Source organism: Leptonychotes weddellii, chromosome 11, assembly GCF_054177405.1.
Source record: "Leptonychotes weddellii isolate Sample4059 chromosome 11, ASM5417740v2, whole genome shotgun sequence".
Classification (NCBI taxonomy): Eukaryota; Metazoa; Chordata; class Mammalia; order Carnivora; family Phocidae; genus Leptonychotes; species Leptonychotes weddellii.
Window position 1 is genome coordinate 6,443,018 of NC_138379.1, and position 22,380 is coordinate 6,465,397.

Here is a 22,380-nt window from a genome sequence, read left to right on the forward strand (position 1 = left end):
TCTGAAGCCGGGGTAGGGGTGGAGGACTAAGAACACCGAAACGTTTTAAAAACAGGAGACATTCTGGGTGAAGACCAGACCTGGGAGTCATCAGCACATGATGGGGGTATGGAGTCCACAGGAGCAGAGGGCTTTATGCAGAGAAAACAAACAGAAGGGGCCAACATGGACACCAGCATCTAGGACATGTGGGGAAGAGACAGACAGAGGACAGACAGAGGAAAGGCGCAGAGGAAAGGACAGACGAGGAAAGGGGCAGATGCACAGCCAGAAAGAAAAGCAGAGGCCTGTGGGATCACAGAAGCTCAGGGAGGAGACTTTTTAGAAGAGGAGAGAGGTGGAATCAGGCAAGAACTGAAAGCTCACCACTGGATGCAGTCACTAGAAAGTAACACATGGCCTCGTCAGGGAGCCAACTCTGTGACAGGTTACAGGCTAAACTGGTCAAGCCAATTCAGGAGGTGGTGAAGGTGGCTGAGGCCAACAGGATGGGAATTTAGCGTCAGACAGACCCGATGCCAATCCTAGAACAGGTCTTGTTAAATCTCTGAACCTCCATTGTCCCACGTACAAAATGAGCATAGCACCTCCTAGCCCATACACTTTGGTGATTGATTGCTACATGAGACAGAGGAAAATGCAAGACACAAATTGGGCGTATTGGCTTCATTCTGTGAATGAGCAGACTGGCTTGGCTGCGACTGAGACACAAACGTAAACACTGGGCAGCCCAAGACCAGTGGTAGCTGCGGTTATGGCCGGGGAGTGGATAATACAAGGAGGGCAAAGCTGTAGGCACAGGGAAGCTGAAGTCAGTCCCTTTGCACAGAACACTACCCCAAGATTAGCCGGTATTAAAGATCTGCCTTCTTAGTCCTAGACACACCAGCCTGCGCCTCCCTTTCGTGGCGCAATAAACGTTCCCCTGCGCAGACACAGATCACCCGCCTACGGCCTGTAGGCCCCCCCACCTCCCCGCCAGCTGTCCGCCCACTGGGGTTGGACCCAGACCTAGGCAACGCTGCCTTTCGTGCCTAGCAACCGCTCACCTGCTTTGCTCTTTCCATAGGCCGGCAAATTTCCTTCCTTTTTCTTATTGGTCCGCGTAACTCTATCTCGGCCAATTAATAGCAGCCACGGGGACCCAACACACTCCCATACAATTTTGGGGTAATCATGGAGGAGCAAATTTTTCTTTTCTGAATCTAGTTCTCCAGGAAAGCATCTTATTTGTCAAATTGTTCTGAAATCTTCTGGAATGAGACTCTAAAACATTTTATTCCACTTAAGCCCGTAATGTCTGTCCCTTGCACACTCCCCCCCTCCAAGTGGTACGGCCCGCACAAAGCCCCACCTTCCTCCCCGCCTTAAGAGCCTGAGTCCTCCCCTAGGTTGAGTCCACTTGGAGACGGAGACGATACCATCTGGGACCAATAAGCGGGGGGACTCCAGCCACCTGCCGGGCTGCCCTATTCCGCTCCGACCACCTCTCGCATCTCTTGCTCAGGCCGTGGGCACGAAGCCTAGATACGGTGGTTGGGCCACTGCTCCCGGCAACACGGAGGGTGCGCGGTGCGGCCAAAGAAAGGGTGCACTTGGTACGATCTACACTGAGCCCCGCCGGAAGTGAGGTGTCTCACCCCCGAAGTTCCGGCTCGCAGGGGGTGGGGAGTGTTGTTAACCCGAGCCGCCTCCGCAGTCGCGGGGATCGAGCGGGCTCGCGGCGCTGGGCTCCTGGTGAGTCGGCCGGGGTCGGGCCCGGGTTGTGGTTGGGAGTCGGGACCTGGGCCCTCCCCTTGAGGGCTCCGGGGTCGGCGCGGCCCCTCAGCCCCGCTCGCAGCTGTCAGCTGGCCGTAGACCTCAGGCGCCCGCGCGGCCGCTCTCCAGAGGCTGGGCCCCGCCTGCGACGCTCGCAGCTCCTGGCGATCACAGGTGCGGGGGGCGCCCCGGGTCCCTCTCGGTGCCGCCGCAGCATCCCGGCGATCGGCCGTTTCTCCGCTGCCCCCGAGTGGACACTGCCCTGGGGGTTGGGGGACGCCAGGGTTCCAGGCTGACGTACCCCGCCCTCTCCCGCGGGGCGCGCGTCGCAGCTGCCCACCCTGGCCGAGCTGTCACCGGCGCTGTCGCTTGCCCGGCTGCGCCCCCCAGCGCCTGGCTTCTCCCAGTCCAGACGGCACGTTCCTGCTTCTGGAGGTTTCTGCGTTTGCATCCTCCCCATCATCTTCACTTCAGAGGCCGTGGTAGTGGTTCCCCCTCCTCCAGCACGGTTGCCTCGCCTCCTGCCTCCCTAGAGGCGGCGGCTTGGCAGGCGGCGTGGAAAGCCCTAGATTTGAAACAAGACTGACCCAGGCTCCAGGCCTTGCGTCAGTGGGCTCGCTTAACCCCTGTGAGCCTCCATTTTCTTATTTGCAAATTGGGGGAGCGTATGCTATTCTTGACGTCATGATTGTGAGGGTGAGGTGAGGCGGGCTTTGTTTCCCCCCCCCCCCCATTTGGTGACACCGCGTGTCGGGCACTGTGCTAGGTTTGCACAGTGTGCGCATCACACAGGTCCTTCCCTTCCCCGCACAGGTCTCCAGGCCAGGGCAATGTTCCGCACCGCAGTGATGATGGCGGCCAGCCTGGCGCTGACCGGGGCCGTGGTGGCTCATGCCTACTACCTCAAGCACCAGTTCTACCCCACTGTGGTGTACTTGACCAAGTCCAGCCCCAGCATGGCAGTGAGTTCGGGGCTCAGGGTCGGGGGGAGCTCCCTGGGCGGGGAGGAGGAGTCTGCTTGAGGCAGGGGCGGAGCTAGAGGTCAGGTAAGTAGGAGAGAAGCCAAGTAGCCCACTAGCTGCCTGACTTTGAATTAATTGGGATGGGGACATAGGGAGGTTCCCGAATGATGAGCCCCAGACATAGCAGAGCAGAAAGTGACCTCAAACCATAGCTTCTTCTCACTCCTAGGTCCTCTACATCCAGGCCTTTGTCCTTGTCTTTCTCTTGGGCAAAGTGATGGGCAAGGTGTTCTTTGGACAGTTGAGGGCAGCAGAGATGGAGGTAAGATGTTCAGGACTCCAAAAGTGAGGGGCAGGGAGCTGGGCAAGCTGAATGTCTTGAGTTCCTCATCATTCCTTGTCCACCCCCCAGCACCTTCTGGAACGTTCCTGGTACGCTGTCACTGAGACTTGTCTGGCCTTCACCGTCTTTCGGGACGACTTCAGCCCCCGCTTTGTTGCACTCTTCACTCTCCTTCTCTTCCTCAAGTGTTTTCACTGGCTGGCTGAGGACCGTGTGGACTTTGTGAGTTGGGTCAGGGGGTTCTCTGAAGCAGATGGGAGCCAGGGAATGGCTTGGTGGATAGGCTTGGGCAGTGAAGGCTGGGTTGGGGATGTGGGGTGAGCCCTAGCCTTCCTGATGGGCCCCCTTTCTGCTCTGCCTTAGATGGAACGCAGCCCCAATATCTCCTGGCTCTTTCACTGCCGCATTGTCTGTGAGTGAGATCCATGGGAGGGGAGAGGAGGGAGCTGGAGGGAGAAGAGGCACCGTGGACGATTGGAACATGACAAGTCACTAACCGTGGTCCTGTACCCTAGAGCACAGGCGTCCCCCTTGACCCACAGCTGTACAGGAAAGATAAATTGGGAAGTTAATTTGCATCATCTCTGCCCTGTTCCACTCCAGGGCTTCTCAGCTGCCCAGCCCCTTAGCTCTTGGCCTCCTCACCTGGAGCTCGGGCCGCTCTAATACCCTCCTAGGCAAAACTGGAGTTCCCAGGGGGCTGGGGTCAGTGGAGTGTGCCACCTGACTAGATGGCTAAGGCCATGGTGGGCTTGAGGGGGGGAGGGAGGGGTCTTAAAGCAGGAAGCGGCTGTCAGGCCCTGCGCTGACCCCACCAACCCCCAATTTGGGGGTCCCCACAGCCCTTATGTTCCTCCTGGGTATCTTGGATTTCCTCTTCGTCAGCCATGCCTATCACAGCATCCTGACCCGTGGGGCCTCTGTGCAGCTGGTGTTTGGCTTTGAGGTAAGACTGGCTTGGGAGGTTGGGAGGACAAGCCTGAGGTGGCACCGAACGGGGCTTGAAGAACGCAACCAGCCCTTACTGAGCACCTGTTCTGGGGCCAGGCCTGTGCGGGCCACCAAGGAGCAGCCATCAGTCAGTGTCAGCTCCCGCCTTCTACACGCACACCTAATTAGCTTGATGGACTGCTGGGGAGGAGTCCCCACTGGTTGGGTGCTCACTTGTACGCTAGACCCTGTGCTGAGCACTTGACCTGCATCTTTTCATCGGCAAAGCCATGTCGTTACGAAGGGACAGTTAATTCTGTCATTCGACAGGCCGCCCGGGCTGGAGAGGTCTGGTGTTGCCAGAAGTGACACCAGCCCGGGCGAGGAGGGGCTGGGAGGATGCAGCCATGTCCCAGCCCGCGCCCAGCACCATCACAGTGTGACTGCAGCCAGGGGGCGCTGTGTGCTTATGTTCCCCCCTCCCCCCCCAGTATGCCATCCTGATGACTATGGTGCTCACCATCTTCATCAAGTATGTACTGCACTCTGTGGACCTCCAGAGCGAGAACCCCTGGGACAATAAGGCCGTGTACATGCTCTACACGGAGCTGTTTACAGGTGAGAAGAGCCTGGGCCTCCCCTGACCTGGCCCAGCGTCCCCGGCCCTGCTTCCCAGGCCCTGTGACTGCTGCTCTCTGCACCTCCCCCTGCCTCCAGGCTTCATCAAGGTTTTGCTCTACATGGCCTTCATGACTATCATGATCAAGGTGCACACCTTCCCTCTCTTTGCCATCCGGCCTATGTACCTGGCCATGAGGTAAGCCCAGCCCAGCCCGTCCTGCCCCCGACCCATACCTGATCCTCACCCCCCCCTCACCCCGCTTTCACCGAAACTGGCCTTTCAGGCAGTTCAAGAAGGCTGTGACGGATGCCATCATGTCTCGCCGAGCCATCCGCAACATGAACACACTGTAAGTGGGCCGGTCCGGCTGCCGTCCCGAGCTCTGCCCCAGGTTCTGTCTCCACCTCTGGTCTTGACATATCCTTGGCCTGTCCTAACTAGGTATCCAGATGCCACCCCAGAGGAACTCCAGGCAATGGACAATGTCTGCATCATCTGCCGAGAAGAGATGGTGACTGGTGCCAAGAGGCTGCCCTGCAACCACATTTTCCACACCAGGTGGGAGGGGCCCCGGGGGGCCTGACACGAGGGGAAAGGCTCTGGAAGGCAGGCCCCCAGGGACCTGCTGACCATCACCTGGTCTTGACCCCCCAGCTGCCTGCGCTCCTGGTTCCAGCGGCAGCAGACCTGCCCTACCTGCCGTATGGACGTCCTCCGGGCATCACTGCCGACCCAGTCACCACCGCCCCCAGAACCTGCGGATCAAGGGCCACCGCCAGCCGCTCACCCCCCACCACTCCTGCCGCAGCCCCCCAACTGTGAGTGGCCCCCTCATTTGGCCATCCAACACACCCTGTTGAGTACTTGACCTGAGCCGGGTATGGGAAACTGAGATGAATCCGATTCCCTGTCCTCCAGAAGCTCAGTCCGGGTGGGGAAGGGAGTCATTGGAAGAGCCATCAATGGGTTGTAATCTATCAATGGGTTGTAATCTTGAGTCATCAGTGCCGAGCTCAGAGCGGCCCTTGGGAGCAGGGACAGAGTTCCTAACGGCCAGCCTCTCGTGTGTGATTTGCCTCTATCTCACTTTGGACCTTTTCTCACTCCCTGTCCTCTCTCTGCAGTCCCCCAGGGCCTCCTGCCTCCCTTTCCTCCAGGCATGTTCCCGCTATGGCCCCCCATGGGCCCCTTCCCACCTGTCCCACCTCCCCCCAGCTCAGGAGAGGCTGTGGCCCCTCCATCCACTAGTGCAGGTGAGTCTTTTGGGGACTGCCACAGCCAAGGGGTGGGAGGAATGGAAGCGGAGGCCTCTTAACGCTCCCCATCTTCCTGTTCTTACTCTTCAGCAGCCCTTTCTCGGCCCAGTGGAGCGGCCAGCGCTGCTGCTTCTGCAGCCTCTGCCTCGGCCCCCGGCCCTGGCTCCACCCCGGCCCCTGAGGCTGGCCCCACCCCGGGCTTCCCCTTCCCGCCCCCCTGGATGGGCATGCCGCTGCCTCCACCTTTTGGTAAGCTGAGCCACACTCGGGGTTAATCTGGAAGGTAGGGGGTGTCAGGCCCAGGCTGAGCCTCTGCCTCTCTCCAGCCTTCCCCCCAATGCCCGTGCCCCCTGCGGGCTTTGCCGGGCTGACCCCGGAGGAGCTGCGGGCTCTGGAAGGCCACGAGCGACAGCACCTGGAGGCTCGGCTGCAGAGCCTGCGCAACATCCACACGCTGCTGGACGCCGCCATGCTGCAGATCAACCAGTACCTCACCGTGCTCGCCTCCTTGGGGTAAGTCCGCATGGGGTTCTGGGATGCGCGGCGGCAGCGTGCAGCTAGCTGCCCACAGAAGGCCCCCAGCCAGGGTTCTTGGCCTTTTTCTCTTGTGCCACCCCATGATGCCTGTTAACTCAGGCTGACCTGTCTGTAGCATAGCAGGATCTCCAGGTTCTCGAGGCCTCTGTCCTCTCGCTGAAGAAGGCCTGCCTGGGTCTCAGGAGGACTGACGTTGATTAGAGAGCTGACTTTGAATCTTGTTCCTTTATGTTTTTCTAAAATCAAATTACTCCTAATTCCTAGGGCTTTAGTTCATCATGTATCCCCTTCTCACATATGGTGACCATGTGCCTGGGAACCACTACCCCTGATTTGAGTCAACAAATAAAGTCACCCAGAGCCAGCCTGGCCTGAGTTCAAGTCCTGGTCCCACCACTCACTTGCTCGGTGACCACTGTCACCTTTTTTGAATAGAAGGGTTCTAAGTCCCGTCCACAGGTCACGTGCACAGAGTGCCTGGCACACAGCAGTGACCGCACAGGCGTGGAGGGGAGCTGGAGTCTGAGATCTGAGTGCAGTTTTATTCAGTGCAAAGCCTTCGGGTGCCCCGTAAGGAGCCTGGCACCCACTAGAGAATGCAGTGTCAGAGTGAGCAAGGCCGACGGTTCACGCCAGCCACTGACTTACAGCCTGTCTGTGGTATGGACCCATGAGGACTCCCACCGCACATGTTCGCCTGTGTCTGCTGCTAACTCCGGCTGCAGACGGACGTCAGCGCGGACGCTACCCTGCAAGGCTCCCAAGGGGCAGAAGAATCTGCCCAATCGTGCCAGGATGTCAGGGCCTCACCTGCCTCTTCCTTCTTCTCTTCCTAGGCCCCCCCGGCCTGCCACCTCAGTCAGCCCCACTGAGGAGACTGCCCCTGCAGTTGTCCCTGCTGCCCCCCCCACCAGCATCCCCACCTCTGAGACCACCACCCCATCCCCAGGAGTCTCCCCACCAGCCCCTGAGCCTGAAAAGCCTCCAGGTAGTCTCGGTCAGCCTGGGGGGAGGCGGGGAGTGGGGAAGGAACTTCTCTCGGTTCCACTTCTGAACTCTGTCCCCAGCTCCTGAGTCAGTTGGCACGGAGGAGCTGCCTGAGGATGGGGAGCCCGATGCAGCAGAGCTCCGTCGCCGCCGCCTGCAAAAGTTGGAGTCCCCCGTCGCCCACTGACACTACCCCAGTCCTACCCCTGCCTCCACTCTCTTGAGCAGCCCTTGCTGTAACACATCCTGCCACCAAGTGCCCGCTCCCTGTCTATGTGCACCAGGGAGTAACGACCCCCAGCTCTGAGACAAAGGAGGAGGCATCCCCTAGGCCAAGTGGAAAGACGCCTGAGGCCCCAGTTGACCCCAGCCCTTCCGACCCGGGCAGCCTTGGGGATCTCGGGTCTGTTCCAGCCTTTCTCTCCCACCCTTCAGCCTGTTCCGCTGGGGCCGTGAAGGCAGGAGGCGCAGTTTCCGGGAGAAGGGGCAGCCCCTCCAGGCCCCACTTGTGTGTGTGTGAGTGAAATCGCTTCAGTGCTAAACAGTATTAGCTCCCCAATCCCATGTGTGAACTTAAGGGGCTGGAGGCAGGCCAGGAACTTGCTCCCTGGGCCACCCACCAAGACTGGTACTGCTGTCCCTCTTCTTACCCTAAACTCCCTAGAATCCTCTGTGATGGTGGCTGTGTCCCTTAGGCCCTATGGTGTTTCCGCGTCTTATTGGCAATCGCACAGCTCAGGGAAAGGAGTGCCTGGGGGTGGAGGAGCAGGGGGGCAGCACAAGGTGCCCTGCCCCTCCCCTCAGGTCCCCCTCTCCCTGCAGTTTGTCTATCAAGTGAGACCGTTCCTAGTCTCACCCAGCAACCACTGCCCAGCCTTACGCCAGGCTGAGGGCTCGTGTGTCTGCTCCTGAACCACTGCAAGCCCCAGAATCTGGGGAAGGCCACTTCTCAACTTACAGAACTTCTCTTGAGTTTAGAAGAATTGGAACTACTTCCTTGCTGTTGTCTTTTGGCTTAAATTTTGTCTTTGAACTTGAGTGCTTGACCCTAGGAAAGAGGAGCAAGAATGTCAGGCTCCTGGTCTTTCCAGTTTAGAAAAGGCACTGGGCCAGGTAGGGACCACAGGAGCCGAGGCCTGCCTGCCCCCATCTTTTTTTCCCTCGGTTCTGTGTTACAAGAGTTGCTGGAGACAGTTTCAGGTGATTATTTAATTTGTAAATATTGTACAAATTTTAATAGCTTAAATTGTATATACAGCCAAATAAAGACTCGCATTAATGACTGGTGGAGCTGGTGTCACAGGATCCGTGTGCCAGGCTTCTTTTTCTTGCTCACGCTGTCGACTTGAGAATCCCCAGGGGTGTGGGTTTCTTTAGACAAGTCATTAAATTATTATGAAGATATCCCCATTTTCCATACGAAGAAACTGAGCCCCAGAAAGGTTAGGTTCCCTGCCTTAGGTCAGAGGACAAGTAGGGGAGCCAGGCTTTGAACCCTGTCCCTAACTAGTTGGAGGGTGGGATGAGGCTGGGAACTCAGGCCTCTGACCTTTGTAACTCCCAAGAATTGGGCAAGTGTGAAGGTTCATTGGCTGGGGGTGGGACCGGATGGCAGGGACAAAAGGCCAACACCTTTCTTCCTGCAAAGCTCCCGTCCAGCCTTGATACCAGGCCAGCAAGCTGGGAAGGAAGGCTGGCTGTGCTGGACTGCTGGGAGCTCCCGAGCACCCCCTTGTGGAAAGACCAGCTCAAGCTAATCACTTTAGCTTCTTAGAGCTAGAAATGTAGTCAGACCCAATTGTCCCTACAATGGAGCCAAGGTGACTGGGCCTTCTACTTCTCCATGGGTAAAAGAAATGAGCCCAGGGGCTGACATGGACCTTCTATGCCTGCACTTGGAACTGAAGATCTCGGGGACCCAGGCCTGAGTCCTCTGGGTTCTCCACAGGCCTGGAGCAAGGGCTTAAGAATGTCTGCAGCAGTGAGGGTCTGAGGGCCAAGGAAGAAATGTACTCAGTGGGTTTGCCCTGTGCTACCCTCCCCTAAACTGGGCTGGGCTATTACTTTCACCAGTCAACAACCTCCAGAATTTGAACAGCTGAGCCCAATAAGCTCCAATGAAGGCAGGGTCTCCACTGTCAGGCAGCCCTCCCCCACTGCTGGCACCTGTGGAGAGGGTCCCGTTTCCCCCTTAATGTGAGCGAGGCCTGCTCTGAAGCCCTTTAGCCCTGACTCTGCCCTGCCCAAGCTCTTAGCCCTGGCATTTATACCTCCTGTCCCAGTTGCTCCAACAGCCACCTCCATCCTCCCGAGACCCCCTGGACTCTAGTCTGTGGGGGATGCTATCATGCAGCCTGCTCAGCTGGGCCTCAGAAGCCCTTCTCCAAGAGCCAGGCTTTGAGCTGCTGGTCAAAGTAGCCCTTGACCCGCAGGGTACCTGTCACCTCATTGATCTGGGTGACAGGTGTCTTCCCCAACAGTGGACTCAGAAAATCTTCCACATCCTTCTGCAGGGCCTGGGGAGGGAGAGGGGGACGATGATAAATCAAGCCTGGTCAGACCATCCCCTCTAGTAGACTCCCATCCCTTCAGCCCTGAAAGGGTTAGAATCAGCCCCTGACCCATGCCCTCACTTACCCAGATATCCCCCTCCACCTTTCGGATCACAGTCATCTGGCGGTTGCCATGTGTGATGTCCTTGTAGACAGGGATGTTGTGCATTCGAGAGCGCCGCACAAAGTAGGGCAGGTTGGGTGGGGGGTCTGTTACGTGGAAGAATGGTGAGAAGCCAAATCTCCCCAGGCTTTATGCCACCTTAGCCGATGCCCTTCCCCTCACAGTCTACAGAGACTCAGTGCACCCAATGGTAAAGCCACCTCTAGATTTCAGGTCAGAAGACCTGCTCTTTCCCTAAATTTAAGCCAGGACCAGCTGGTTTGACCTGGTAACCTCACAGGCCCAGCACAGGGCCTGGCAGCAGAAGGTGCTCAAGAAGAAATGATGTTAGGGCCATGCCTCCCTGGATCTTTAGGTCCCGATCTGGGGCGAATCCTGCACTTCTCCCCTGGGTCAGGGAGGCTAATATCAACCTCTGGCGCAAAGAAATGGGGATTTACAGCACTGAACACCTACCTACCACATGCTGGGCTCTGTGCTGAGTGCTTTATGTACTGAGCAGATTATCTCCATTTTGCTGAAACTGAAGATGGGAGAAGCTAAGTGACTAACTCATGATCACACTGGCAACGAACAGCAGAGCCAAATTGGAACCCAGAACTGCCCAACTACGAAGCTGTGCTCTCAATTATGGTACAAGACTTACTCGGGTGGGAGTGGGGGTCCCAGCTCTTAGGTCTTCTATGCTTCACTTTTCCTGAATGGGAAGACCTCATCCCAACAGTGTGGATGGATGGGTACCAGTAAAACAGGGCTGCATTCCCAGGCCCTTCCTTGAACATGAGACAGATGCTAAGCCCTGACAGACCTCCACACAAGTCCTGAGCCCACTGGGGAATCCAGAGCCTCAACTGGGGAGGTAGACCACTAGGGAGAGGGAGATTTCCCTCTGTAAACCTCAAGCCATCCCCATCGCCCAGCTCACCTCTGGGTGGCTGCCAACCACTGGGAGTGGGATAGTGTTCATGCTTTGGGGGCTTTGGGATGCCGGTAGGGGGTAACAGGCGCTCGACAAACTGGTATTCATCCACAGACTCCACAAAGCTGGGGTAATCAGGAGGCTCCTGGGTCTGACTCTGAGGCCAAAAACAAAAACAAACAACCACAGTTCCCATCAGCCCACCCACTACACACCCCACCCAACAAAGGAGAGGCAGAACTTAAGTAAAAAAAGGAAACACCACAGGTGCAAAGAATGGCTAAATAAAAGCCTGGAGATACGAAAGCCCCAGACTTCAGTTTGCCAGGGTAGAGGTGAGTCTGGAAAAGCAATTCAGGCACTCTGAAGGGCTCCCATCTCTTGGGATTTCTGTGGGACTTAAAAGCCAAAGTCAATTTACTGTCTGACTGACATAGTCTTTTTCAGTATTTTAAAGTTTCCTCTAAACATTCTATTGAAATATTGTAGTTCTGGATTAGGCACTTTCAGCAATCGTGATAATCCATTCACATCATCCGATGTGACCCTCGCTTACCTGGAACATTTGGCCTCATATAAACACCGCCAGGCACTGGACTAAATGTATTACGGGTATTGTTTTGACTTAATTCTTACAATGACACAGGTTAGGTATTTTATTACCCCCTTTTCCCATCTGAGAAAAATTAAGACAATAATAAACAATCTACCTAGAGTAACTCTCTGCAATCTGTCCTCCCATCCTCCAGCCTAAAGATCCTTCTTGGACACTTCTCCCAACAGATACCCTGGAGTCCTGATAGGCCCCGGGGTTACGAGAAGAGGGAAGCAGAATGAAGGGACCTGTATATCATGAACTCTAGGTTCCCATTCGTGTCACCAACGATCTGGGGCCGACCCCCTACCTTGTCGAACGGTATCCCTTTTAAAAAATCGGCAGAAGTCGGATGTGCAGCCCCTCCCAGTTCTGACTAACCCAAGTTATCCACCAATCAGGTTCTAAGCCCCACACACCGAGGCGCCCTGCAGGCCTTGAACCTCGTTTCTATCTCGTATCTGAGCTCCAGGGTTACAGGAATGACAATGAGATTCAACGCAGCCCTCCTCCCACACCTCCAGGCTCAGCGTTCTCACCAGCCGCCGTAGCCCGCAGCCCGGCTGGACGCCGGTTCTCCACCCTCTCAGCGTAGCCCGGAACATGGCCGCTGCCATCTTGAACTGTTCCCGTACACGGGCCTTCTGCGCGTACAACCGGCCAGATCCCGCCCCTTCCTGGGCGCGCCCGGGACCGAAAGAACGCCTGCGCAAAGCGTAAAGAGGCGGAGCTAGGACTGCCGTGGGCGGTACAAACACCAAAGGCTCCAGCGGTCGCCCAGCAGTGACGTGGCACGCAGCAGGCGGTGAGGACGTGCGCGCCCTTGCTCCTTCCTCTTTCTCGACTCCATCTTCGCGGTAGTGGCTGCGGTGCCCGCGGTTCAGGTAAGATTTGGGCCACCGCTGGATCTGGAGGGCCTATTAGCAGGTTGGCCGCGAAGCCAGAGAGCGCGGGAAAAATAGAGGGAGAGGATGTGTTCTGAGGGCCAGCTCCCGGTCCCCAGCCAACCCCCCCCAGCAGGCCCGGCCTTAACCCACGTGAGATCCCACGACCACCTGTATCCCAGCGCGATCGGTGCCGGTCCGCTACCTTCCCCCGACCCTCCTCTCTCCCAGAGCATTCTTCTCTTACGAGTCTCTCTTTCTTCAGTCGCCGACATGCAGCTCTTTGTCCGCGCCCAGGAGCTACACACCCTCGAGGTGACCGGCCAGGAGACGGTCGCCCAGATCAAGGTAAGGCTGCGTGGTGCTTCCTGGGCCCCGTCCTCTTGTGTTCTTCAGTCTCCACCTCCCCGCGGAAACGCTGATGAGTCTTATTTTTCCCCGAGGCTCATGTAGCCTCCCTGGAGGGCATCGCGCCAGAAGATCAAGTCGTGCTCCTGGCAGGCACGCCCCTGGAGGATGAGGCTACCCTAGGTCAATGTGGAGTGGAGGCTCTGACCACCTTGGAAGTAGCCGGCCGCATGCTCGGAGGTGAGTTGGGGAGCATTGTTCTTTGAAATGTTTGTAAACTCATAATGAGGGTGGGGTGTGAAGTTCAGTGTCCTCAACCCAGGGTGGTTCTTCCTGCTTACCTTGTTCATTAAGAGGTCCATGGGAGACTGAGCCACAGCGTCGTTCGGTTTCAGTTATTTACTAGTCCCTTGTTTGGTCACTAAGATCAAGCCAGACTAGATTATATTCTCCAGGGTACTCTTCTTTCTTGTTTAAAGTCAGGGGCTGGAAAATCCTGAAGTGAAACCCTGGAACATACCATACTAAATAAACACTCTTGGGTCAGAGGTCATATCTCTGTAACTTTGTTCTCATTCCCTGTTGGTCCCTGTTTATCTTCAAAGGCTTGAGTTGAGGGAGAAGGGATTCTACTGGGTGGGGCCTTCTTGCTCTGCTGTCTTCTGACCTCCTTTCCCACCGCAGGTAAAGTCCATGGCTCTCTGGCCCGTGCTGGGAAAGTAAGAGGGCAGACTCCCAAGGTAGGTGAGAGTATTAGTGGTGGTGTTTAGACTTTGGGTTTTTGTTTTTCTGTGTGCGGGTTTTGTTTTGTTTTGTTTGTTTTTAAGCTAAGCCAAGACCTTTGGTCTTTCCTCTGTTCGCCTTCTCCCTGCCTGGAGTTAAGACTGAGGGAAGGCGTGGAAGGTCTTACCATCCCTCCCTTTTCCCAGGTGGCCAAACAGGAGAAAAAGAAGAAGAAGACAGGCCGAGCCAAACGGCGGATGCAGTACAACCGGCGCTTTGTCAACGTTGTGCCCACTTTTGGCAAGAAGAAGGGCCCCAATGCCAACTCTTAAGTCCATTGTAATCCTGGCTCTCCCCAATAAAGCCACGTAGTTCAGTCATCTCACTGTTTCATCTTCACGTGCAGGGCCTCGGGAAGATACACAGCTTCTAGGGCTGGTGGTGTGTTCATTAGAACAGTGAGGCCTGGTTCTGGTTTCTTGACACAGTCAGGTTGGAAGAGGCAGGGGCCCTCAGCTGGGATGGGGAAGGCGTGGTAAACTACAAGAAAAGGCTTACTATGAAAATTGGTAACCCCAGATGGTAACTCTTCAGATGGAGAGTTGGGGAAATTTCCCACTCCAAATAACTTGATAATTCTCCCAAATCCTTTTTTGTTTTTGTTCCTTTTTTTTTTTTTAAGATTTATTTATTTGAGAGAGAGTGGGGGAGGGGCAGAGGAAGAGAATCTTTGCAGGCCCTCCACTGAGCGTGGGGTTCCACACAGGGCTCCAGCTCAAAGATCTGAGCTGAAACCCAAGAGTCAGACCTTTAACCGAATAAGCCACCCTGGCGCCTTGTTCTTGTTCTTTAAACAGAGAAGATGAGAAATCTCTTTGGGAGGATCGGTAGGCATCAGTAGAGAAGTGTGAGTAGAAGATGTATCAGGGAAGGCCAGTCGGACCTTTCCTGAACTTGGGACCAGCTATGGCCTTAGTGGAGTCCAGGGCAGGGGTCTAGAATGTCCCTACTCTGGAAAGTGGGGCGACCCTATTGGGAGGTCAGCAGTGCTGGCCCTGAAAGAATTCACCCAAGGCAGAACAGAGGAGATGGAAGTTTATTGAATACACTGCAAGGGGGCAGAGGAGAGACTGTCTGCCAGGAGGCAGTGGTGGGGGGCCTGTAGTTAAGGGGGAGGGGGAGGAGGTAGGGGAACATGTGGAACTTTACTTTTTTTTAGTTCCTGTGCCTGGTTGTAAGCAGCCCATTGGTCAGCAAGGGCTTACGGCTGTTCTGAGGTGGGTTTCCTGATGGACCTGTTTGCATTCAGCCGGGTGGTTGCTATGGGCCCTTCTACCTTACTCGGTCTTCCATTGCCCAAGCCTGTTGCCTAAAAGTGGCCCTACAGAAAGCATTGCCTGATTACATTGGCACTGTGGTAACCTTGTTTGTACCTTAACCTAATCGTAGCTCAGGTTGGTGGGTTGGTTGATTGAGTGTTCCTAGGAATGGAATTCTCTGGGACTGATTCGAGATTCCCCTGGCAACATGGGTACCCACTCGTTTTGCGAAGGTTTTTGAACCTGCTGGTTCTTGGAAAACAGTATAACATGAAGTAAAGACCTTGGATCTAGACTTGGACTGCCTTTTAAGTTTGAATTCTTGCTTCATTTATTTTCTCACTTCCAACCTTCAAATTATTTAGTTTCTGCCATCATGTTTTTGAGAGTTGCTGTGAAGAATAAATAAAGGATGTGAAGTTCTTAGATCAGCACCTGCCACATAGTGTGCAAACATACAGGCTATTTTTATCTCTAGTAATCTTTTAAGAAAATGACGGTCACCTCCTTTCTAGGTGTTTCGATTCTTGTGGTTTAAGTGCAGAAGCTAGTTAAGTGTTAGAGCTTCAAAGAAAGTAAGCAGGGTGTTGTAATGAAAGAGGGGTGGTTGGGGGTGGACATAATATCCTAGGGAAGGTCTCTAAAAATGGGATGTGTGAAGCCTGAAGCCTATCAAATAGATGACGAAAGAGGTCCAGCCCAGAGAACTGTGTGCAGAGCTGTGTGGTTTTGTCAAACCTGGACAGGAGTTTAGGTTTGAGTCCAAGTGCAGTGGAGGGTCACCAAGTACAAGGAAGGGTTTAAGCAAGGGCCTGATGTGATCTGACTTGTGATCCAGTGCTTTCTCTGGCTGGTTTTTCTGGACAACTGGCAAGAAAGGGAACCAGTTAAGGGACTAGTAGCTGAGACTACCGGTCGTAATGGGGATGTAAAAAATGAGCGGACTTAAAAGGTCATCAAATCCATCCAGATCTTGATAGGGAAGTAGATGATCCATACAAGGTATTGTGAAAGCGAAACTTACTGGGGGTGGGTCTAAAGAACCAGTGTGGGTGCCATGGATCAAGTCCTTGGGGCCCTTGGCATGCTGTGTGTGGGTTATCACCCCACTCTACCACAAACCAAGCTCATTAGGACAGGGATCCCATCTCTTTGCTTCTCGATGTGTTTTGGCACCTAGTATGGATTCTTCACCTTAAAGTTAGATGAACCATAGATTTGGAGGGGAAATAATATCTGTTATATTATAACATATCTGTTAAACGTTGCTTTCTTCTCAAGAGGGGAAATGCTCCAACACACACATAAACAGAGACTAGGCCAAGTAGTCCATCTTCACCCTTTTCCTACACTCCCCTTTCTCTGTGTCCCCTAGTAGAATGACTGCCCTTCCAGTGCAGGGATGCATCTCATCCCCCATGGGCCTGGCGCAATTAGGGGCCTAGAGTAGGTGCTTCTCAAAGATCGATTTCTGCCAGGAGGCTCTATCGTGCTAAAAAGGGAACCACTAGGGGGCGAGCTGGTACCAGCGGAGCACCGGCCTGGTGCACTCGCCCTCCCTCGCTCACCGCGCAGGGCGGGGCCTGTGCGTCCCGACCCGCTCCTGCGCCTGCTCAAGCGCCATTTGACAGAGGGGTGGGGCTTGGCTTCCGAGTGTGGGCGGAAGTTGCCGAGAGTCCTCGGGAGCTTTGAGTACGCTCCGTTGGCCTCGCAAGGAGGCGGAAGTAACCGATTAGCACCGGAAGTTGCCCAGCGCTGCCTGTGAGCGTTCTCAAGTGGCGCGGGGCGCCAATTGCCATGGAGCCGGCCGGGCCCTGTGGTTTTTGCCCGGCCGGGGAGGCCCAGCCCGCGCGCTACACCTGCCCTCGCTGTAATGTGCCCTACTGCTCGCTGCGCTGCTACCGGGCGCATGGCACCTGCGCCGAAGCCTTCTACCGGGACCAGGTGCTGGGAGAGCTCCGCGGCCGCAGCGCCTCGCCCAGCCGCCTGGCCAGCGCCCTACGGCGGCTGCGAGAGCAACGCGAGACCGAGGACGACCCCGAGGACGCCGGCCTCAGGCCTGGCCCGGCGCCAGGCGGCTTCACCAGGCTCTGGGAGCTGCTGGCCCCCGCCGAGAAGGCGGCCTTCGAGCGGCTGCTGAGCCGTGGCGAGGCCGGGCGGCTGCTGCCCCCGTGGCGGCCGTGGTGGTGGGGCCGCGGGGCCGGGTCGCGGCGGCTTCTGGAGGAGGTGGATGATGCTGCGGACCATGACCCTGCGGAGCTGGAGCCCACCCCCGCGAGGACGTCACCGGAACCCGTGAAGGAGGCCGCCGCCGAGCCGTTTCTCGAAGACGCTCCCGAGGCCCGCGCGCCCGCCGTGCCCACCCGTATCCCCACGCTGGCCAGCCTGAGCCGCAGCCCGGCCTCGCCGCTCGTGCGCTTCCAGCTGCCCAACGTGCTGTTCTCCTACGCGCACACTCTTGCCTTGTATCACGGCGGCGACGATGCGCTGCTCTCCGACTTCTGTGCCACGCTGCTCGGCGTTTCCGGAGCCCTGGGCGCGCAGCAGGTCTTCGCCTCTGCCGAGGAAGCCCTGCAGGCCGCCGCCCAGGTGCTCGAAGCAGGCGAGCATCCGCCTGGGCCCCTGGGCACACGGGGTGCCATGCGCGAAGCTGCCCGCATCCTAATGGGCGAAGGCCCGGCCGACCAGAAAGGCTACACGCTGGCAGCACTGGGGCACCTGGCGCGGACGCTGGGCCGGGCCCGGAAGCAAGCTGTGGCCACGGAAGAGCGAGATCGCCTCTACCGGGCGCGGAAGAAGTGCCAGTTCCTACTGGCTTGGACCAATGAAAATGAGCTGGCGCTCACACCCCTGGCTCTGGACTGTGCCCGGGCCCATCGAGCCCACGCTGTGGTGGCTGAGGAGGTGGCAGCCCTCACCGGCGAGTTGGAGCGGCTTTGGGGAGGCTCCCTGCCACCTGCTCCAAGAATTCTCATTGAGGAACTCCCTGGCTGAACTGGGATCCCTCTGTCACTAATAAAGCTGTGACTGGTCTGCCCTATGAGCAGTGCCTGCTTCTGAGGAACAGCTGTTGTCGTGTCCCCAACCCCCCACCCCACCCCCACTCCCCACCCCCGCCGCCCAACCCCAGACTCCTGGGCCCACAAGCCACCTCTCAGCTTGTCCTGGGCCAGAGCTGACCCAGCCAGTTTTTAAACACCCTAGCCCCAGAAAGGGAGGGAAGTGGTACCATGGGTTCCAGATGTTTATCCAGGAGGAAGAGCGAGCCCCTCCACTCCCATTTGTGGGCACTGGCTGCACCTCTCCTTGCTCCAGAGCACCTCCCTGAGGCTGTTGGTCCCTGCTTGCTGGAGCTCAGAGCAGGGTGGCGCCCGGGCTCCCGGGCCGGCCGCGCTGCCGGATGGGTGGGCACCTGCCCCCGTCTGGGCTGAGTGGAGCCGCTTCAGTAGACGTAGGGCAGGATTCGGTAAGGCACGCGCCGGCAGTACTCGTGCCAGGCCAGGCCGTACTTCCGCAGGCACTGCTGCTCGTCCCGGGCCTCCCGGTGCACCAGCAGGGCCGTGAAGTAGAGGAGGTAGAAGTAGGGCAGCAGGTGAGACACTCCTGTGGGGAAGTGGAGGCTGTGACCGCCCAGCAGCTCCCCAGCTCGCAAAGGTTTCCGCATCGAATGGCTCACAGGGACACGGGCTCTGGTGAAAGGTCCGGGTCTGCAGCAAGGGGCTGGCTCCGCGAGGCTGGCGGGGAGGTCTGCCCCCAGCCACTCACTGAATCCATTCCCAGCTCCCTGACTGCTCCCTCCACTAGGCTGCATCCCCGTTCTCCATTCCACACCCAGAAGGGGCATCCTGTGGTCACCACCTCTGTCCCTCACACGCGCGCGGTCCCCGTCCTGTGCCCTCCCAAGCCACTCACCACAGGGCAAGGACCAGGCCAGAGCCATGATGAGGTCTCCAAGGTAGTTGGGATGGCGGACCATACCCCACCACCCAGACACCAGCAGCTGCCGCCCCGTGGCTGTGGGGATGGTCTCAAGGCCTGGGGAAAGACAGGGAATGGGATGGGGGACCTGGAGGAAGCCCAGCTGCACCACTTCACTCATGGCACCCTAGAAACCCAGCTCACCAGCCACTCTGGGGTCAGAAGGATTCTTTCGGAAGGTGCTCTTCTGGGAATTGGCCCCCCGGAAGATGTAGTAACCAACAGCTAGGGAAAAGCATGAGCAAGTGGTCAGGGTTGAGGTTTAGAGCCTTCTACTTGACCCTGACCATCCACCCACAGCCCAGTTGGCCTGGAGACCTAGGACCCAGTCCCTACCCCACCCCACCCCCAACCTCCACCCCTGTGTTAGAGGAGTGCCTGAGGCTTAGTACCTACCAGATGCTGAATAAACAGAACATGAATGAATGAAAGGGGGAGGGGCCCCCTCCTGACTGACCATTGATGAGGCAGATGACTGAGGCCATGGGCAACCCCAGGGGCTGTGGGTGATGGAGCAGGAACTGGGCCTGCAGGCTGTAAGTGAAGGGTACCCAGGCCAGGTCCCCAAAGGCCAGCATGAAGCCAAACCCGTCGTGTGTGATGTCCATGGTGGTGAGAACAGCCTCCTGCAAGGGTGGGACCCAGACACACCCACTGAGTCCCCATGAGGTCCTCAAATGCCCTCCCTGCCTCTTCACCCAGTCCAGCCTCACCTCATGCCAGAGAGCATCACCCACATAGAGTAGCTGGAAGCCATTGACGAGCCACATGGCCAGGGAGGGACTCCCCCGAAGTTCTGCTTCCTGCATCAGCAGGGCCAGGTTGATGAGGACCTGGGGACATGGGAAAGGGAGGACAGGGCAGTCTGTCCCCAGCCCGCCTCCAAAGCCTCCTTTCCCCCACCCCATGTGGAAAATGGAGATAATCATGGACCTGCCTCACGGAGCTTGTCTGGGGACTCGTTGACATAGTGAATGGGCAGCACGAAACATGATGTGTCTGGCACATAATAAATACTCGTGTGAGTAAACCCATTCTGGTAGCACTGGGTTGGTGCTGTGATTAACATTACCACTTCTAACCCTCACAAGAACCTTTGCAGGAAGTTCTAACTTTATCCCATTTCACACATGGGGAAATCGCCTCGGGGGCCAGGGTGCAGATCCATGGTGGACACTTGGCCTCCTCTCACCTCTAGTTTCCAGGGTGACATGAGGGACCTTGCCCAAGAGACCCTTTGGGAAATCGTGACCACAGTCCAGCATGGGTGATTATAACCCAAACCCACAGTTGGCATGTCCTCGAGGCCACTAGTGATTGACAGCTTGCTCACCCAATGATCAGTCTCAAGTGCTGCACCGCTAGGACCAGCAGGCAGCAAAGCATCAGCCTCTCCTGTCCTCAGAATAGATTTTGAGCTTGATTTATTTAAAGTTGCACCTGCTCACCTAATTCCCTCCATGCTTTTCTCCCTAGCACGTAGCGCCCCTGCCACGCTACATATATTTCACTCGTGTTTTTGTCTGTCTTTCCTAGAATGTATGCTCCACGAGGGCAGAGTTTTGTTTGTTTGTTTGTTTTTTGCTTTCCCATAACTTTTTTTCTCTTTTGTCTCCTTGTATCTAGAGTAGTGCCCGGGGCACTCAACAAATATTTGTGGGATGAGTGATTAATGGTTTACCTCTGCGCAATAGTGGCCCTGCCCTGTCCTGCCCAAGCACTGCTTAGGCGTCCCACCCCTCCTCCTGGCCCACATAGACATGCCCAGCTTACCCAGCCGATGAGGCCAGGTCGCAGTTCACAGAAATATTTGAAGTCGAAGGACCAGATGCGCGGGTTGAGCTCCCGTCCCAGGAAGAAGTCGTAGATGGGATTGCCTGGAGAATAACGGAGGCTGAAGATGCAAGTGAGCACCCCCATCTGCTTCTGTCTGCACCCTACTGGGACCCCTCTCACCTGAGTTCCCTCCAGGGGCCAGGGCCGAGGCAGGGGCCACCAGGGCCTTCAGATAGAGAAGGAGGCTGAAGATGAAGGCGGTGAGGGTGGCCGCAAAGGCCAAGGGCAGGAGCATTTCCGGGAGCTCCCCCAGAGGCAGCCCGGCAGACACAGCCAAGCCCACCAACAGGGCTGTCAGCACCAGGGCCTGGAAGCCTGAACCACAGTACACAATGAATCCTGGGGGCTGCGCCCCTACACCTCTGCCCTTCCCCTTCACTCCCCCCTCACCCCCCCTAATACACAAACACAGTCCAAAGCCCAAGGAGGTCAATGGCCCTGCCCCTGGGTCACCCCAACCACTGCTCTGGTGCAGAGAGTAAGAGCAAATGCTGCGGGTAGGGGTGGAGGAACAAGGGACGTGGAGAGGGACAGTGAGATTCCCCCAAGGCTACCCTGGGCACACAGCGTAAAATAGGCATCTGACGGAGCTTGGGGCTGGGGGCTAATCTCCACTGGGCCTAGAGCTCCATCCCCACCCGCACAACTCTAGCGCAGGGAGCCATCCCCCCGCCCCCGCGTCCATGCACCGTTAATGGGGTAGCGCAGGCGACTCTTGTCCTTCAATTCCTGTCCCTCGGCCACCTGCAGGCACAAAGCGGCTCTGATAAGGGGTGAGAGTGTCTTCTCTCCAGCGGAGCCCCCTCCCTCCGCCCGCCTCCCCCGCGAGCCGAGTGCACACCTTGCCCGCCGGCAATAGGTAGAGAGCCGCCTGAAGGCCGAGCCAGGTGAACCACAGCAGCAGCATCTGCGGGCTCCACAGCACTTCGGGTCCCGGCAGGTAGGGGGGTGGGCCCAGGAGGCGCGCGGGGCCCGAGCGGGCCACCAGGAGCAGGTGGAACATGGTGGCAGGAAGCAGCAGCATCAGCACCGCCGCGCCTGGGACCGGGGGCGATCGCGTCGGGCGTCGGCTCCGCAGCTGCCCTCCGACGCCAACACCCCCCCCGCCCCGCCCAGGCGCCCTGTCGTCTCCAGGACCCCTCAGCATTCCCACTGCCCTCTTCCATATCCCGTTCTCAGCCCTCAGCCCCTCCCCTGACTTCCATCTTGGGCCCCGCCCCCTCTCCCCCCCCAAAGTTCCTCCTCCTGCTCTTGGTACAATCCTCCACTCCACAATCCGGTGCTGTGCAGCCCCCTCCCCAGACAGTCCCTCGCAAGCCCCAGATCCCTCTGCTTCTGGAGACCCTTCAAAGCTTTCCACCCTCAGATCCTAGCTCCTCCACCCCCCGCCCCGTTTGAGCCCTCGCTGAGCCTGACCACAGATTCCACCCCCGCCCCATTACCCAGGGGTCCCCCGAATTCCAGCGGAGCCCGGGAGCCCTGAGGAGAGGCCATGGTCTCCGCTCCACCGGCGGGGGGGGTACACAAGAGTCCGTCAGAGAAGCACAGTCCACCTTCTCCCCCAGGACATGAGCTTGGAGACGCGGAGGATCAGCCCACTGCACAAGCACCTGCTGGGTCCCTGAGCTCGGACTGCTACCGCTCGAGTCCCTAGGTCTTTAAGTGGACCCACCCCCGGCCCATCCTGGGCCCACACTCCAGCCAATC

At 57.3% G+C, this 22,380-nt stretch overlaps 5 protein-coding genes across 7 annotated transcripts; 3 read left to right on the forward strand and 2 right to left on the reverse strand.

Annotated features, from left to right (window-relative positions):
* Nucleotides 1-1,399: 1,399 nt before the first annotated feature.
* SYVN1 (synoviolin 1) lies at nucleotides 1,400-8,677 on the forward strand. 3 transcript variants are annotated; one of them, XM_031032109.2, is made up of 16 exons: nucleotides 1,400-1,737; nucleotides 2,572-2,720; nucleotides 2,950-3,042; nucleotides 3,133-3,285; nucleotides 3,427-3,475; nucleotides 3,906-4,009; nucleotides 4,485-4,611; nucleotides 4,711-4,810; nucleotides 4,899-4,964; nucleotides 5,057-5,173; nucleotides 5,270-5,433; nucleotides 5,740-5,868; nucleotides 5,965-6,120; nucleotides 6,198-6,384; nucleotides 7,245-7,396; nucleotides 7,476-8,677. In XM_031032109.2, the coding sequence occupies exons 2-16, from the start codon at nucleotides 2,589-2,591 to the stop codon at nucleotides 7,580-7,582; spliced, it is 1,836 nt and encodes a 611-aa protein (XP_030887969.1). In that variant the 5' UTR covers nucleotides 1,400-1,737; nucleotides 2,572-2,588; the 3' UTR covers nucleotides 7,583-8,677. The 3 variants fall into 3 exon arrangements, with proteins under 3 accessions (XP_030887969.1, XP_006737179.1, XP_030887968.1); XM_006737116.3 differs by having other exon boundaries at nucleotides 1,403-1,737; nucleotides 5,962-6,120; XM_031032108.2 differs by lacking the exon at nucleotides 1,400-1,737 and adding an exon at nucleotides 1,746-1,932 and having other exon boundaries at nucleotides 5,962-6,120.
* MRPL49 (mitochondrial ribosomal protein L49) lies at nucleotides 8,590-12,285 on the reverse strand. The gene is made up of 4 exons (XM_006737118.3): nucleotides 12,125-12,285; nucleotides 10,997-11,147; nucleotides 10,033-10,157; nucleotides 8,590-9,911 (listed from the first exon to the last, which is right to left on the reverse strand). The coding sequence occupies exons 1-4, from the start codon at nucleotides 12,200-12,202 to the stop codon at nucleotides 9,765-9,767; spliced, it is 501 nt and encodes a 166-aa protein (XP_006737181.1). The 5' UTR covers nucleotides 12,203-12,285; the 3' UTR covers nucleotides 8,590-9,764.
* A 45-nt stretch (nucleotides 12,286-12,330) lies between these two features.
* Nucleotides 12,331-13,920, forward strand: FAU (FAU ubiquitin like and ribosomal protein S30 fusion). The gene is made up of 5 exons (XM_006737114.3): nucleotides 12,331-12,469; nucleotides 12,735-12,817; nucleotides 12,913-13,057; nucleotides 13,502-13,557; nucleotides 13,747-13,920. The coding sequence occupies exons 2-5, from the start codon at nucleotides 12,743-12,745 to the stop codon at nucleotides 13,870-13,872; spliced, it is 402 nt and encodes a 133-aa protein (XP_006737177.1). The 5' UTR covers nucleotides 12,331-12,469; nucleotides 12,735-12,742; the 3' UTR covers nucleotides 13,873-13,920.
* A 148-nt stretch (nucleotides 13,921-14,068) lies between these two features.
* ZNHIT2 (zinc finger HIT-type containing 2) lies at nucleotides 14,069-17,899 on the forward strand. The gene has a single exon (XM_006737112.3). It carries the CDS (start codon nucleotides 16,657-16,659, stop codon nucleotides 17,851-17,853), a length of 1,197 nt encoding a protein of 398 aa, XP_006737175.2. The 5' UTR covers nucleotides 14,069-16,656; the 3' UTR covers nucleotides 17,854-17,899.
* A 186-nt stretch (nucleotides 17,900-18,085) lies between these two features.
* On the reverse strand, nucleotides 18,086-22,375 carry TM7SF2 (transmembrane 7 superfamily member 2). The gene is made up of 10 exons (XM_006737110.3): nucleotides 22,116-22,375; nucleotides 21,515-21,711; nucleotides 21,363-21,417; nucleotides 20,794-20,988; nucleotides 20,611-20,714; nucleotides 19,551-19,670; nucleotides 19,295-19,463; nucleotides 18,982-19,062; nucleotides 18,772-18,894; nucleotides 18,086-18,462 (listed from the first exon to the last, which is right to left on the reverse strand). The coding sequence occupies exons 1-10, from the start codon at nucleotides 22,165-22,167 to the stop codon at nucleotides 18,302-18,304; spliced, it is 1,257 nt and encodes a 418-aa protein (XP_006737173.1). The 5' UTR covers nucleotides 22,168-22,375; the 3' UTR covers nucleotides 18,086-18,301.
* Nucleotides 22,376-22,380: the final 5 nt, after the last annotated feature.